The following is a 17,850-nucleotide window of genomic DNA, read 5'->3' as shown; positions in this document are numbered from 1 at the left end:
AACAATGCATTCAAACAAAATCTCATTTATTTATCAAAATAGCTTGAATTTTGTTTCTACTCATGGCCATAAAACTTATTTGATTTCCTATAGCATACAGAAATATGCTTCTCACACTACTCAATTTTTAATTGGGATTTTCTGATCGATACCAGACGGCTATTATATTGATAAATAACCCTGAACAACTCTGGTGCAAACTCTCCCTGTCTAGAACCCACTGATACTCTGAGCACAGGTTATCTGGTACCCACTAAGCTGCGAGCTCAGCCCCTCGCTCACGCGCCCAGCCAGCCCCTACCTCTCCTGCCAGCCTCGTGCAGCCAGGTGGCCCTCGCCTCTGCGACTGGGACAGAACACAATAAATAACAGCATCTGAAGCACTGACTTGAGATGCTTCCGTCACAGGAACTGGCAGTGGGAGTTTCAGAAATATCTAGTTATCCAGCTCTCATTGCTATGTTGAAAGTCCCACAAAGTCATTCCCATGGTCTTTAATAGGAGTCTCTTGAGTCTTCTGCCACGAAAATAGGGATCTAGAAATACACCCTTTTAAATGACCAACCTCATGAGATAATTTTTAATGAACCCCCTGTCTTTTTCCATCAGCAATTAATTAATCTAGCCTCTTTGTTCCACATGAATAAAGAGCAAAATGAAAATACATGCTCTCATCGAGATTTCAAAGATACTTTCGCTTAGAACAGTGTTACAAATTTGACTGTTTTCTCCTGATTCCATTTGCTGTACACATCTTACATTAAAGCAAGTTTAATAATCTACTTTTGATCCATCAAAAGTGAATTTTCAATGCTTTAGCTCACTATGCAGAAAACAGAGCAGCCTTTGATAGCAGAGCAAAACTGCTGGAACAAGTGTTGATTCCATCAAGGGATGCACTAACCCCCATCCTTTGGCTGCTATCTGATTCCGTTTAGAGGACTCCTATTAAATACAGAGAGGAGAGTATAGGGATATATCCTCTGGAATATCCACACAGCATACTCACCGAGGATAGATCTAACTAGTCATTAGATGTCACAGCTGTTCCACACAAAGGCAGCTGAAAGAGCCTTTATCAGCAAGTACAAAAGTGATCTCTCCAGACTGCTTGTCGGCATCTCTCTACAAGTGCTGTACGCTCTCATATAAGAAATTTATTCAGACAAAACTCACAATGGAAGAATGAAGCCCCTTTTAATGGCAATAAAATAGTATGAAACATTCATATAGTCAATGTACTGTGAATGGCGTAACCTTACAAAGATACGGATTAAGAATGGAATACTTGGGAATAGTCCCTTCTACGGAAAAGAAATTTGACATTTAATCAACTTAAATCAACATACTGGTCAAAGGAACAGCGATTCTGGAATTTAAACCAAGGTATTAAATTTCTCTTATTTTCAGTAACAATGCATGTAACTGCCTGGAATCTGTTATCGTGAAAGATAACAAAGTAACTGGACGATGTCTTCAAACAAGGGCCATGTATTATTACTGAGCTAATAGCTTCTGATGGACAGAAAAAATAAATAGTTTACTGCTGTCTCTTTTTTTTTTTATTGGTAGGTAGGTATTTCCAAAGCACTTATCATGGTAGTATTGAAAAAAAAGAGTATGTTCCACTTGTTATATAAGGTAAATGGCTGAACATGTCAAAGAGTCACATGAGAGCTTAACAAAAATCCTATGCACTTCTATTTAACTGTCAATAAACAGACCTAGCGGAAACAGCGCAATGCCTGCAGCTTTCCATGTGATGTCCCAGTGCTTATTTCCCGGTCCTTTATATTGGGCACACACATGGTCAACAGCAATTTAAATGTTATCACTACTCATCACCTTTAACAGCAAGCAGAGAGGCAAAGTTTCAATACAGAATTTAGGCATAAAGCAGAAACACGGTGTATAAACAGGAGGAGAAGGCCAACAGCTAGAACTGTACAGCGAGGCAGCACACCCGACACCGAGAACTGCACAAACTACTGCACGGTCACATCCAGGCAAAAACGTGTGCGTGGTTTACGTAGGATATATATGCACGTGTCAGTAAGTACAAAATCTAATTGCCGCTATCAAGACTCTCAAAACATAAGCATGATTTGCATCAAATACCAACAGGCACATGCCAGTATCTCTGAAAGACCTGGATTTTGCTTGGATCATTAGGAGATTTCAATGTGCAATGACTGTGAACTTAAGGGATCATTATTACATTGTAACAGGTAAAAATCATGATCCCTTCCATGAGACTTCAAAGAAATTTTGTCACTTGCTTCAGTGAGGCTACTCAAGATCCCTACCACTACGTGGACCAGGAAAGCCTGGTAACTTTTCAATGATTCAGGTATCGGAAAAGGTACCCAAATACGGAGATTGACAAGGTGTATTTCAAATATAAGTGCTTAGTTAGAAAAGATCTGTCTCTCTTGTTTTAATTAGCTACCTCGTTAAACTGCATCCTGTTTGTACTAAGCAGGTATTTTTAATATTAAAATAGCTGTAAACTGGTTATTAAAAATATTGTCATACAAAATATAACTAGTGCTCCATCACTAAGAATCTAGGTAATTTTACTGCTTATCACAGGCACATCACAAAAGTATTTTACCAGTGTAAATGTAGAAACATATATATTATTCAAAAAACATTTGTTCAATTAGAGAGAACTTCACTGTTCTCAGATGGTTTTCAAAATGCTTTATAATTATAATATTTAATATATTTGTAATTATAATAATAAATATAATTCTACAATAGTTAATACCAGTGCTCTCTGTTGAATTGGAAGTAATATCAAACATGTTTCACTACAGTCTTATTCAGAGAGACTGTCTTCATGAATAAGAGAAATCTTTATGGAAACTGGCAATGCTTATTACACCGTATTGACTATGAACACAGGGACAACAGATTAGACCAGACTGAAATAACAATACACATACAAGGTAATATGCAGAAACTGTCAGAGGGACACATATGGAGACCTGAACACATGAAAGACAGTGGTAAGCAAATCAGTAATAGATGAAAGGATGGTTCAAGAAGAACAAAACTAGAGAAATTAGGCACAAAAGAAAGTATAAAGACTAGCAGAAGCCATGACGGGAGTGGAGGTGTTTTAAAGTGCTGTTGCATGTGACTTTTTTAAATAAACAATTCTTACTTTGCAAAGCAGAATATATTATATGCACTAAGGAGATGACCGTAAAATGAGATATGCAGCAAAAACACGGTAGCCCTCCAAGCATTGCTGAAAACAGAAAACCCTATGCATTTTACAGCCTCAACATGGTGTATATAAGTTTGGCAGAAATGCATAAATGGTTTTATAAGGCAATGCCACTCACTCTGGAGGTGAACGTTAGCAAGCATGGTGGCTTGATGATGATGCTTAGCATTGAATGAAATGTCAAAATAAATAATTTGGAATTAAAAAGAAATTTGAAAAAGTAACATATATGCACCATGGCATCAGAAAATGACCATAAAATGCAAAAAGGTGATGGAGTGATATGGAACAAACCTTGGAGAAATATCGCATCCTTGCTGCATAAAGGCACCCAGGGAAAACCAAAGGCTGTTAAATATTCCAAACTCATTTGGAGGGTCAGGAGGATTCTGAGGGTCACGTGGTTCTTCATTGCTGTCTTCCAAGTGCCATTCATAAGGGCTGAATCTGCTGACTAGGAAAAGAACTACGCTGACGCCAATGTAAGCAAAGACTATACACATCCAAATTTCATAAGCCAAAGGATCCAGGAAAGAGAATACGCCTGGTTTAGATTTCTGAGGTTTCTTGATCATGATGGAGATGCCCAGGCTCATAAAGGGTTTGGAAAAGTCTATGACTTCTTCTCGCACCAACGTTATGGTGAGGGGGGCAACAGCTATATCTGCTCTCTGAAAAGGGAAAACAAATCCAAGTTAGTTACAAAAACAGTTGCAACATAATCACAATCTAGAGTCTCAGGCTAATGAATCAGATAAATTACAAGAGTGAATAGGAAACATTTTCTTTGCAGCCTGTTTTTCAGTCACTGAAGTTAAGGACTACATGATATTGATAGAAAATTATTAACAAGAAAAATTACTATCAAATCTGTGCAATGGCCTCACAACAGAAGCAGATACGTACCAACATGTACTTATGTTTCTATTAAGTTAAAATGGATGAATAAACACTATGCAAACTGGACAGTGAGATGGCAACTAAAATTATGTCATTTTCTAGTAATGGTCTGTACCCATCCATCTGTCTTGAAGACTTTAGGCAAATTATGTGTTTGTTCTATTTTAATTTTCTCTTTTCCATTCTTCCAGCAAGTTCTCTTGCCCTTCTGATTAGTCCAGGATCTTTAAAAGGAAGCTAAGAGAAGTAATCAGTCACTGAATTTCAGTTGGATTTGGGCACTACCACTCATATCCTCCTTTGAAACCCCATTGCTATACGGGATAGAAGATGGTAAAATAGTGGGGTGATAGGAATCAGACAGCCCACCCTTTCTGTGGTCACTGAAGAACAGTAATAGAGATTAGAGTCTCTGAGAAGTAAATGGCCTGGGTTATCCGAGAAGAATGCACGGTAGTATCTTTCAGTATAAAGTATGCCATCCTATTTTACAGAACTTAGCTCTACAGGTCTGTAACATAGACCATGCTTTGGCGCCGTGTCATCTGGAAGCACAATCTCATCTCATTGCATCTGTCATTCACCAGCCTGTTGGTATACCCTGAACCAATACCCCTCCCTTCAATCAATACATCTTTGCTGGATTCCATGGGAGGGTAAGAATGTGAAGTAAAAAAAAATTAGTTACCTGACTAAAAATATCATTCCAGAATAGATTTTCAACATATTTAACTGTATCTGTATTTCTATGCCAGAAAGATTCAAGTCATGCTGTTTAGATCACCTAGCCTTGATTCAGCCAAGTACTCAAGCAGGTGTCAGCGTTTGCAACGGAGGGGGCTCAAATGTCAAAAAAAAAAAGCTCTTTTCATTTAAAAATTATTGTTATGAGAGTCTACATACCTGCATATATATTTTGTAATCTATTTTAAACACCCTAAATATTCATGTTATTGATAATTTTAAAAGATGGCCTTTTGTTAGTAATTAAGAATTTCAGAAAGAAAAAATTATTATTAGGAAAGTTTAACTCAACAGTACCTAAACCACTGTGCCCCTTTTAAATCACTTTTTTGTTTCCCACTAGTAAGTACGTATCTTTTGCTGGTGGAAAAACAAAACCTGATTAAGTAGAAGTCTGAATAAAAATAGGAAATGTTAATAAGAAGTGATTAAAATCTGTGCCATAAAATAATTGAATATACCATTATGATGGTGATGTACATGACTTTCATTAATACCTGATTTGTTCCTCCTCCTAGATAGTTGGTTTGGTTTTTTTTTTTTAAAGTTTGATAAGTAGAAACGGGGAAGGCTTCTCATAAGGTTAACCTCAGTATGACACACTCTGTGCCAGCTGGTGCCTCAGCGTCACTGTGCGGCCGTGCCCAAGGCACTTCCCCTGCTAACGGCAGACTTGTCAGACCAAGGACCCATCCTCTACAGCCCTTCCCACAGCAAATCTCCCTCCCTGCAGTACCTGACTGTACACGCAACCTCTAGATTTGCTCCAGCCACTCAGGAACACCTCTCAACAGCCTGTACGGGCATGTGCGACTCCAAGGGATGTGGACAAGTTCACTGCTTGGAATGACCAGATAAACCCTGCCCGTGCAGGGAAGGAAGCCATTCGGAGACCATGGCCCTTGATGCACCCTCTCACAGCCCTCCTTGGCCTCTTGAGACATTCAGCTGTGCTAGGACATTGCCTTTCCCCTTGAGGGACTGCCTTCCCTGAGGAGAAAACCCTCACCTGATTTGTGGTCACTTACTGCAAAAATTGAGCTTAATGTGACTTGAATATTAAACCTGAAAATGCCAGCTGCCTTTGGATGCCTGGATGTTTACTGGCTTTGCAGCTGAATGTGTTAATCACCTAAGTAATAGAGAGACTTGTGGGGACACAAGTAGAGTGTGGTAAAAGGACCAGATGATGCTGGGACTTGTTTGTGATGAATTCCCCCAAAACATGCATTTGTCTTGTAGCTGCTGCTTGTTGAGCTACTGTCAAATATTAGATGTCTGCGGTCAGTAAGTACGCGATGCACACAGAATATCAGTTTTAAATGTAGTCAGAGTCCACAGCTGGCTGGGAGACTAAGCACTTGGACCGTGGCTACTGTATTTTGTGTTGAACTAATGAGGTACTTACAAATTAATCCTTATTAGAGCAAGCTGAATAGATCAGGACCCCTGCAGAGATTTAGCAATGATTCCACGCGAAGTGAAGCTTAGGTGGGAGGCAGGTGCCCTACTGCTTGGCACTTCTGCACATGGACAGCCAGCCTCGGAACAGCTCGTCAAGGTAGGAAAAGTCTGGTTCAGCTATAAGAGCATCTAATTTCTGTAGCATTTTCCCAGACTTGGAGAAATTGAACTCTCCCAAAGCAATATTTTAATTGCCAAAGTAGACACAGTGGAGCTCTTCCTAAGTGCTGATGCAGCGTGCAATAAAATCTGTATCTCTTTCATGAGAGCTGAGTTCACGCAGGATGTTCTTGTGGGATCTTGGGGGAATGAGGCTGATGCTGTGCTGAAGCACAGACAAATCAGTTTTGAAAGACCAGATTGTTACCATGTCCTCATTCATACCATACAGTACAGATTTCTTTGTAATGATTTAAAATTGCATTTTAATATTATAAAGGATACAAATATTTTTCTGATACATTTCTGTCTTCCTGCTTTCCTATCATTTTTGGTATGCGTTCAATATATTGGAAACAACACAAACGCCCTCATGTCTTAAATGAATACAGCAGCAATTGTCTTCTGCAGAGGGAACAAGCATGGGCTCAGACACAGGGTCTCAGGAAACCATCAACAACTAGGGCACTGAGAGTGGACCAGCTACAATCCAGCACCTGAGCATGGTTCTCCACCACTACCCTGAATATTAGTTGCACTAGAGAGGTTAAAAAAGAGACTGCTCTTTACTTGTTTATTTAGAGATAGAGTATTTGAATTGGAGAGCTTATGGAGAGCTCTAAACAACCTAAAGGATCATTAATAATTGCAGCACAGTTGTGACCCCCCCCCCCCTTATGGCTGCAGATAAGCAGAGCCCATGAAAATTGAGCTCGATTAAAAGAATGCAACCAGAACCACAAACACGCCTTTCCCTGTGCAGAACTGGAGGGGGGCGGGGGGTTAAGAACCTCAACAACTAAGCTTTGCTAATCATTCATGACTAATGGCGTTTCAAACATCATCTTCACTGCATTTGAGCTGGGCGAGAAATGTCACGGATTCCTCTGAGGCTTGTTCTGTCTTTGCCTACTCGTGTGGGAGGGACGGATTTAGAGAGGACATGCAGCACACAGCACTACCCACTCTGTTCAAAGCTGACCCAGGGGGCTGCAAACCTCCAGACTCTTAAGGGGAGGGAGAAAAAATCACAAAGGGAAATATCCCTCTATATGGAGAAAGAAAAACGATAAGATGTTCCACCCCTATAATCCAAAAGGAAGGATCAAATTCTTCTGCTCACAGACCTAATGATGAGTCTTCCTAACTTCAAAGCCACGCACTAGAGGAGATACCGGCCATGCTCCTGCCTGCACGAGCTTCTGGTCATTCATGCTTGCAGAACTGAACAATTTCTTTGCCAGTGTGTCAGTTTTCAAGAAGTGGGTCTGGTCTACAGTCACTTTGCAAGACCTTTGTGTGACGGGAAGCCAGCCAGCACTCGCACTACATGCAGACCGAAGAAGACAGACACAGCCCAATTTCCATTGGGAGCCAAACTTCTGCTCCCCAGAAGTGCTGAATGCAGGTACACAGAGGTGCCAGAAGAGCCTGCGCTGGAATGACAACTGACTCTGAGCACGTTTTAGGACTTCTCAGTGCAGTCTGAGGTTTCCAGGCATCAAAAAGGTGCATCAGACAGAGCAACACATCACCTGTGGTATCTGCTGGTAAAAGCTACTTTGTAAAGAGAGTCCAGCATGCTCAAGGATATCCGAGTGGGTTGAGAGGCCGGGTCATGGGGGCAATGCATTTTTAACACACTAGTTCACACTTGTTTAAAACCAACAGCTGATATCTGACTAGCAACATGCTGCATTGAAGTCTTAGAGCAGTGTAAAAGGCTATATTAAGGTGTTAAAACTGCAGTTGGCCTTGTCTGCCGTAGTTTGTCAATGTTGTCCAAGCATTCTTTATGGCTTTATGTGGATGCCCACAGTCCCTTTGGAGACATTACTACTGTATGCAAATGGAGAAATTAAGGGTGCATCTGCTTTTTGAGCTGTGGACACACGTGTTCTTCCTCCGTCTGTGCTTGGACACAGGTCAGCCAAAGTCTGGGACCATGTCAGCATGGCTCTGTGCCAGGGCTGTGGTCCCGTCCCCCAGCATGCTGCAGTGCCACCATGGCTCAGCAGCTGCCCGGGCAGGGACCCCGCATCTGTCTGTGTGTGTAGAGGACGAGGGTCCCTCTAAGCCGTGGGGCAGAGGCATCGCCTTTGGGCACTTGTACCTGGGCTTCCCTCGAGGGGCGAAGGGCGAGCTTTTCCCGCTCACGGTACAGTCAAGCTCTGTAGAATAAGAGCACATGGGATGTTTCGAGGAGAATTAGGAATCGAATTAGTCTTTCCCTCCGCTGCGATTCAAAGGCTGTGTATGCCATCTGTAGTCTTTCTTCTGCTGCTGGGAGAGCTAGAGAGGCCAGCGCCGTGCGAGGCTGGTTAGTCTGTTAAAGGCAGGGAGATGTGTAGGTGGTCCCACTCTGACAGACTGCGGAGGCTGCCTGCGTTCGGGGGACTCTCTGTCCTTTACATCCCGGCTTCATTCCTTTACACTATTTTACATATTGAAAGGTTTTTATAAAGACCTTTTTTCACCTGAGGAGAGTTTTAAAGGCTGAAAGGTCTGGCTGCTCTTTACACTCCCAAAGCATTTGTAGTTACAATTAAGATCTGTGTTCAACTTACTGTCAATTAGCCTCAGCGATGTGAAAAGCATCAGGCCCAGGGAGGGAAGGCTTTCCCTGGCTGAACAGTGAAGGAAGAACAGCAGCCTGCTTTAAAAGGGGAAGAAGAAATAAAAGCCTACAGAAAGAGGCTTACCCTACAGAAGAGAAAAGACGATTGTCTAGTGCTCAGCTGCTGGTGGGTACAAAGCCCTGAGCACCGGCCTCGTGGGGTGTGCGCTGTGCGCTGTGGGAGGTGCTGCTGCTCATCAGCCCGACAAGGGCACTTCGTTAGCAGAATGATCACTGGAGGACAGAGCACTGGCCTTGCTGGTTTGCTTTGCTGGTTAGGTTTAAATAGTGATTCAGTCTCCCAGACTGAGAATGGTTTAGCTACTTCCCTGTTCTAAAATGTGCAGGAAAAAAGCTTTACCTATTTGCTATTTTTATTCTGCCAAAAGTTTCCACTATGTTTTAGAAATTTCTCTTAGTTTAAAACATAAAAGAGCCTGAATTGGTAGGTTTTTTCTGGTAGGAAGAGGAATCTTATTTTGACACCATCAGAGTGAAAGAGTAAAATTAAGATTTTCTTTGACCTGAACTGATGTTTTTTGATTTATGAAAAATCAAATAGATTTCATTGTTATGGCAAGTTTTATTATTATAATTATTAATTATTATTACCATTATTACTACTACCACCACCATTTGAAAATTGCTAACAAACTACAAGGCCCTGTTGTCTTGCCTCTAACAAGACTTCTGGATTCTCCTGTTTGAAGCAAAGGAGTTTGGGAACATCTGTTCCGCCAGAACTCCCTGCCTCCAGAGCTGCTGCCCCTATGCTGCCAAAGAGCAAGCCCTTCTCTGCAACCAGTTGTACAGCCCATTGCAAAGACACAAGGCAAGGTGCCAGAGGGCCGACTGAGATTGTCCTCAACTTTGGGGGACCCTATGGCACAGCAGACTTTTACGCCCTCCAAACAGCCCTGATGTGATGTGAGACAGGGAAGGGAGAATTCCTAATGGGAAGTATTATGGTGTGTATATCTCCAGGTAATGTGTAACTCCTGGGACTGCTCCAGTTAGCCTAGTTAATGCAGACCTCCAGCTAGTCTTACATCGGAGTCAGGGCTGTCCTGGTCAGCTTCAGGACCCACAGCACCATGACACAGCACCCCAGCTGCTTTGGGTACAGCTCAGGGGTCACTGAGCCCCCTACTATCCCTCCCCACTCCTCGGCAGTGGGAGCACTCCAATCCAGCCATTGGGAGGCTGCAAGGACCCGGCTGCACTCTCTCTCCTGACTCTACGCTGCATCCCACAGGAAGTAAGAGCGACAGTAACAACCAACTGGCACAAACAAAACATTAATTACAGTTAATTAGGGTTTTGGCATTAAAATGACAAGCCATTCACTTCCTATGACTGTCCTAAGAGCAATTTCAGAAAAGAGTTGTATGCATTGAGCTATGCAAAAAAGGGCACAGTATTCAAAAAGCCTGGTAAGACTTCCCAGCAGTGCCAGGTGGTGGTGAGAAGCTCGTTAGGTCAGGAATATGCTGCATTTGACAAATGACTAGTCACTGTTTATCACTTGAGACAAATGCAATCTAAAAGATTGTGTTTTCTGCCACAGCTCAGTTCAGCTGCTGGATAACGGGTACCAAAACCAATCAGGCCCCTTTTATCCCCCCATGCCTGTCTTCCATACATGCTAATAAAGGCATTTAAAATCTAATCTCCCTCTTGTCTTCCCAAAATGGAATCCAGAGGAGCCAAATATGACAGTCATTTTGCAGACAAGGCTCACAGGGGCATTAGGGGTAACGTACAGTTTTAGTTCCCTAATAGAGTTTTAAGCCCCTGAGAGATAAAGGAAAGTCAGCACATAAATGAGGCGCTTGCTCCAAATAATTAGCACTTCTAGAGAACTTTTCATCTTCAAAGGGCTTTGTGCACATCCTTGTGAGTGTGGTACACAGCTCCCTCTCAACAGATGGAGAAAGAGGCCAAGGGCATTTCATGATGTTTGCAAACAGGGCTGGGAAAGGGTCTGGAGGGCTGGTGAGGTTTGTACTCAGAGCTCAGGGGCTGTTTTTCCTGCTTACAGAAAGGCAGGTGGGTTTCTGAGCAATGTGCCAGCTCAGAGGTTCAGCTCGGCAGGACGGGGAGCCAGCTCAGCAGCACTGGGCTGTAAGCGTTAACCTGGGTCTACAGTCAAACCTCAAGGGACGCATCTGACCTTTGAATAATTGAGCACTGCAGTGAAGAGGCTTCAGTAACTGAGCTCGCAGCATGAGAAGAGGAGCTGTTGGGGGTCAGGGAGGGAAACATTCCTCAGTTTTTCATTAATGAGAACACATAGATGAAAACTGCTTCGGAATACAGAGGAACAGGCCTTTTTGCAGGGGAAAATGACAATGGTGGGGTGGGTTCAGGGTGTTTTAAGGCATGGTCTGTGGTGCCTGTGAGGCTGGTTTTTGCTGGTGTGGAAAGCCCCATCCAACCTGGCCTTGAATGTTTCCAGGGATGGGACATCTACCACCTCCCTGGGCAACCTGGGCCAGTGTCTCACCACTCCCATTGTAAAAAATTTCTTCCTTATATCTAGTCTGAGTCTACCCTCTTTTAGTTTAAAGCCATCACGCCTTGTCCTATCACAACAGGTCCTGCTAAAATGTTTGTCCCCACCTTTCTTATAAGCCCTCTGTAGGTACTGGAAGGCTGCTATAAGGTTTCCCCAGAACCTTCTTTTCTCCAGGCTGAATAACCCCAACTCTCTCAGCCTGTCCTTACAGGGGAGGTGCTCCAGTCCTCTGATCATTTTTGTGGCCCTTTATCCAGATGGATCTTAGCAGCTGCACAGGCTAATCTTGGCTCAAGTCCCGAAGGCAGTGGCCCATATCACACCTTTCCTCCTCTGGTGTAGACAGTCCCTGTGCCCTGGCTGTTAGCAGCAATTTCAGGTTCTCCTTTGTCATGCCTTTCACATGTGGTACAATTATTTTTTTTTAAGTGAACAAACTGTTTCATTGCTTTTCACTTGCAAATATATCAGAAGGACCCAATTACAGCTAATACTCTTGATATTTCTTGAACCATACACAGAGAAACTGAGGGCTTAGGTTTCCACCGCAGTGTAATTATGCTTGGAACTAAACTAAACCTTTGCTTCAGAGGTTCTTGATTTACTTGTATTCTGTAAGAGAGGTAGCACCAGTTTCCCAAATCACGTAACTGAGGCATGGGGAGTTCAGAAGATTTGCATAATGTCAAACCTCAGTGCAACAGGGAAGTGAACTCACACTTACTCAGACCCCTGTTTACTTTCTCTAATCGGCAAACTTCCCTCTCTCCTCTTAATGCAATACTACAAAAACACTGTTGCTTATACAAAATATTTTAAAGTTGAATACGCTACCAAGTGTATAACAAGGCAACAGGACTGACTGCTGCAGAATAAGAAAACTTTTGCAAATCTAGCAATTACTTTAAAAAGACTGATTCACTTGAAAAGAATTATCTCACCAAAAATTTTACAAGAATGATGATATGTTATCCCAAGGAAATTTTGAGGTGATTTTTAGAAATTACAGTCAGCCATGGAACAAAAGGAGGCAATGGAAATACTCGCTTCTGCTCAGATATTTTTAATAAAGGAAAGCTTGTTAAAAATAAACTGTAAAGAAGATTTGGGCGGAATCACAAATCATCTCATTAGCATTTGGGCGGAAAAAAAGCAAAGATGAAATATCAGCCTGTAAAGTCTTTTCTGCAAAGCCAGTTTTCTCCTCCTTCCATCTGGTTTATCTGTATTCCAAAATTCTAATTTTCAAAGAAGTTTCTAAAATGGCAATTCCGGACTGTTTTTGCTCTTACTAAACAAAGCAATGTACACCCAATATAGAAATATAGAGGAATGCAATGAATTAAGACTTTTTTTTTGTTCTTTTTTGTCTGGCAGTTGATTTTTAAAGCCAAACCCAGGGTTTAAAAAGAAAAAAGACATGGGTGATTTCACACCTGCACTGCTTTCTACCCTGAAAAGCGACCACGGGGCCAACTAAGTCTTTAGTCTCTTGTCAAACACAAACCGACATCAGTGACCCAACGAGGGCCAGCATTATAGGACCAGACCTTTAATGGGAGGGGAAACCCCCAGCACTTACGAGGCTGATCGAGAAAAAGAAGACACGGCAATGCAAAAGCAGCATATGAAGGGCAAACTGGAAATTCTGCTGTAGACAAGAATTTCAAATTTGCACAATGCCACTTCTCAACATTTTGTGGACTCTGATTTGGAGAACAGCAGTAAAAAAGTGACATGTCCCTGCAATGAAACAATTAGAAAAGTAGACTATAAAAATGGCACTACAAAGAAATACCTAGAATTTTAAAGGTGGTATTCAAACAGATGATCTTTATTTTGCAGTTTATTAACTTTGAGCATAACTTTTTATAAAGAACATTAAAATGAATGTGAAGAGAAACTTACCCCATAGACCAGTTCACCCACCATGCCATTCCATATCTTAGTCTCAGGGTCCCTAGCTCCATATTTCCCATCTCCAACAATTGACAGTTTGTATTTTATTCCAACATGTTTTGCTATTTCAGAAGCTAAGTCTACACAATATCCTTCATATCTCTCATTCCCTTCTAGTTGTTCATGGTTTTTCTTATACATTACATATGGTGATTCCTTTGAAACAAAAGTAAAGATCAAAAGTCTATGAATGAAAAATACAGCGTTAAAACATACAAAATGAGTGCTGTTATTATCCTTTATATTACTGGCAAGTATTTACAGTATTTCCTGCTTTGGTACAGAAATTAGAAAGACAGACTTTCGCAGTTTAAAAAAACTTGCCTAATCCTACAGCCACACATACTATTCATTTTATTCCTAGTATTGGCCCATTGAAGACAACGGGACTATTCCACTTTAACAGTTACACGTTTGTTTGCAGGATTAAGCCTCATTAGACAGTCAAATAGCATCACTGTAGTAATAATTCAGGTTTTAGTGTTTAAAGAACTGACATGCCCAACACCTGTACCATCAAAATAATTTCCTAAGGCCCCAGTGGCCTAGGATGGGGCTCTGACGGAGATATTTTCAAAGCAGCCTAGGGGAAGCTAGGCTAAAATCCTCAGCAGCAATTTTTGTCACTAAATTCCCTTAGCCTTCTTGGACAATTCTAGCTGAAACGCTCATTATATCTCACTAAATCCATAGAACTATAAAATACAATGCTTCAGGAAATAGCATAAAATTGGCTCATGCTCAGTAGAACTGTTAACAGGCATAAAAGTCACAAACAATACTGTACAGAGCACATCGGCTACAGGCATTGGGACTGACACAGGTGATGCTGTTTATGAGACACAGGAAGAGCTTTACTCCTTCGGAATTGCACAGGTATAGGTCGCTTTTCACCCAGTGCTAGAGCAGTTCCAGTTCTCTACAGGCTTCATTGTGCCACCCTTACTCAGTCCACAGGGGTTGAGTTTACAGGAGCTGTACCTGAGTGAGGGGTGCAAGATTTGACCCTACAGCAGGAAGGCCAGATCCTGCAGTTATTTACATACATGCATAATAACTTCACTTGCGTGAGGCATTTGATCGAGTTCAAGTGTCTGAGAAGCAGCAAAGCGCAGTGCTGAGCTCAGTGAGCTCCTCCTGTGAGTAAACTTATTGATACACATAGATCTTTGCAGGGTCAACCGCTCAGTACATCTCTGGAAGTTACTGAACTTTTCAGTCACTTGAAGTCCCATAGTATCCAACATTTGCCTCCTGGAGAGGTATCTAACACACCTCAGGAACAATGAGTCTTGTTTCCTAAACACAAACACACTAAGAACATAAAACTTACCAAGATGGTAGTGACTACTATAGTTCTGTTCTCCACAGATGAAGTGTCATTAGAGGGCAGCTGATCTAATGCTGGCACAAATCTTTCATATTCATTCCAATAACCAGCCTATAAAAACGAAGAAGGAGATGGTCACCTCATTACATACCTTTATAAGGACTCTGGTGCAGGAACTTGTAACAGGGACTGTCAAAACATAGGGCTTTGTAACATTCATGCATGAAACATTTTTGCCATTAAAGGACTACATTAGCTTCAATCTAATTTCCTTAAAGAAGCAATGTTCTCAAGCCCACGTGCAAATAACTACGAGCCAAATCTAAGTGACAATACATATTAAATTCTCCCTATCTAAAATCACATCATCACTGTGCCTGTGGAATAAATCCCCACGTATCCACAGCATAAGAATATTCTATTGACAAGAAAATAAACTGCACAGCACTCTGAGTGAAATTCTTTGACTTTGTTATTTTTATCCATATTCTGCTGTAGTTTGGACAGTGAATGAGGTCCCTGCAGAGATGCCTGAGCTAGCTTTAGAGCAGATGAAGAGACATCGTTAGCAATGCAGGCACAGTAGTATTATCTTTGGTATGGGATACAAACCCTCTGTGAGCACGAGGTGACTATTTGTCAGCTGGTTTGTGCTGACCTTCATGCTGCTGTGGCTACGTTGCTATGCTATTACACTAATTTTGTATTTCTGCACAACACAGAAGTAACACCTTTGTCTGCACTGTAAACCTAGCTGAATGCCTGGGCCACATCCAGGGGTATTTTGCTATGAAATATGTGCAGAAGAGTTTAAGGGGTCTCAATGGTGACTAAGCAGGTCAGGTATCTATCGCCAGGTGAAATCAGGGGGATTTACGTGCCTTGGCCACGCAGATTCTTCTCTCAATACTCCTGAGATCCTGTCTGCCTAATTATTTTTGAAAATCTGCCCTAAATTTCTTTTATAACAGGGATCTAGGCAACTATCCCACTTAGGATCTATACTTTATTTAGGATACAAGAGAATAAGTAGCAAATCCTAATTGCTAGCGAGGCGGAGGTGGCGCCCGCGGGTCTCCCGGCGAAGTGGAGTGCTGGATCCCGCGGGGGAGGGAAGGACAAAGACCGGCAGTTGGCAGTGGCCGGCACTCGAACGCGTACGGCCGGGGAAGACGGGGCATATTTCTTCAGGGCATGCTCTAGTGTCCAAGATTACTGGTTTGTGGTGGGGTGCTGTGTGGGTGGGTGATGGTTTTTGGTTTGGTTGTTGTGTTGTGTGTTCAGGTGGTGGGTGGTGGTTTTGTTTGTGGTGTTTTGGTTTTTTTTTTTTTTTACTGTTGGTTGGACTCGATGATCTCTGAGGTCCCTTCCAACCACTACGATTCTGATTCTGATTCTGATTCTGATTCTGATTAAAACCAAACTTCTTTTCTCTTAATTTCAGAAGGTTTCTAAAATACACTGGCTCCAGCTTCACTATGGCTCCAAGGCCTGTTATGGAGAGGAAGGGAACAATGAAGAGGAATTTAGGAGATAGGGCTGAGCACAGGACCATGACAGCAGGTGTTATGCTTGGCAGTGAAAAAGCTCCAGAAGGGTTTTAAGGGGTCTGAAGCTGACATGGAAACCAATGAAGATATTACATAGGGTGAGAGGTCAGGGCAAGGAACAGAATAGAACAAGATTCCTAGGACAGGGAAGATAGCAAGAAGGATAGCAAGAGAGCAAGAAGGTTGGGTTTCCTTCGGGCCCTGTTATTATAGTGCCTGTGTGGTATTTTTGATTTTCATTAGTTTGTTGGAATAAATATTTGTGAAGATATGAAATCTGGATGCATATCTTGAAACTCACCTTCCGTGATCCAGCAGCTTTCATTTCATACACATCAATTGTGTAATTTGTTCTCCGCCCATAGGTGTCGAACTGGATGTTCCCTGTCATTCCTTGAACTTGCACCTTAAGGGAATAAAAAGAAACAAACATTTTAATAAAAGATTCACTTTATTTTCCCCTCTGTTACATTTTGCAGAAACCCACTAGCTAGCACAATTTTTATCTAATGAAGAGACTTGTAGCACTTTTGACACAGCCAGTTATAGTCTTCATAGCAAAACCAATCCCAATTCTCTCAGTTTCAGCTGCACAATTCTTTGTTAGTTAGTACTCAGCTGGTGACTCACTCCCGCAGAGTGAGCTGCATTTAAGTATAAGTGAAATTAGCCCTGCACGTATGCTAAATGTAAGACAGACTGATTCTGCCATGCTTAGTCACGCTGGGTTCACTGATACAGCACGGTGTACGAGCAAGGCACATGCATTCAGTGCCACTAAACCCCTCACAATATGGTATAGAGCGATTTGCGATATGGACCAGAATCCCATGCCATTGCTCATTCCTGGAAGTGTTTTATTTTAAGATCAGTCCCAGTGTAGGAGAAAGGGATGAATGTCTTCTCTGAATGAGCACAGACAATTGTCTCTACTGCTTATCGAGTTTTGGTCTCAATCTGGATGGATGGGTGTATAGTCGGTAAGTCATTATCATTACCTACTCACATGAATCATCTTAAGGGGAAGTATAAAGTACTTTGTTTCAAAGAAAAAAAATCTTTCTTATTTCCCTGTATGAAAGGGTGAGATATTTCCATTTATCACTTTTCAACACTGACAAGCTGTCATCTCAGGCAGAAGGGGTAACAGTCTGAAACTTCAGTAGGGGTAAATTAGCTTTAATACTTAGCAAAATGCAGTAGAAGTTACAGGAAGAGGTGTCAAAGGGAAGACTGGTCAAAGGGAAACTCTTCAGGGCTGGTGACTGATCTGCTATTTATGGTTTAGAGATAGTGCAATCAAAGCTGTTATGGTGGACAAGGCTACATAAAATAGCCAAAACTCCTTGGACCCCACATTATCCAGTGAGGCAA

At 41.9% G+C, this 17,850-nt stretch overlaps 1 protein-coding gene across 5 annotated transcripts in view; it reads right to left on the bottom strand.

The window, feature by feature from the left end:
- The window catches only part of GRIA3 (glutamate ionotropic receptor AMPA type subunit 3), a 153,734-nt gene that overhangs the window by 39,165 nt on the left and 96,719 nt on the right, over positions 1 to 17,850 (bottom strand). For 2 of the 5 annotated variants that reach the window (XM_074147159.1, XM_074147160.1), the window contains exons 8-11: positions 16,778 to 16,882; positions 14,930 to 15,037; positions 13,546 to 13,752; positions 3,530 to 3,906 (exon numbers count right to left, since the gene is read on the bottom strand). In XM_074147159.1, the coding sequence (XP_074003260.1) occupies positions 3,530 to 3,906; positions 13,546 to 13,752; positions 14,930 to 15,037; positions 16,778 to 16,882 (797 nt within the window). The remainder of the gene's footprint in view (positions 1 to 3,529; positions 3,907 to 13,545; positions 13,753 to 14,929; positions 15,038 to 16,777; positions 16,883 to 17,850) is intronic. The other 3 variants (XM_074147162.1, XM_074147161.1, XM_074147163.1) reach the window with 2 other exon arrangements.

This window comes from Numenius arquata, chromosome 5, assembly GCF_964106895.1.
Source record: "Numenius arquata chromosome 5, bNumArq3.hap1.1, whole genome shotgun sequence".
In the NCBI taxonomy this organism is placed as follows: domain Eukaryota; kingdom Metazoa; phylum Chordata; class Aves; order Charadriiformes; family Scolopacidae; genus Numenius; species Numenius arquata.
This window is presented reverse-complemented; position numbering and strand designations above follow the sequence as displayed.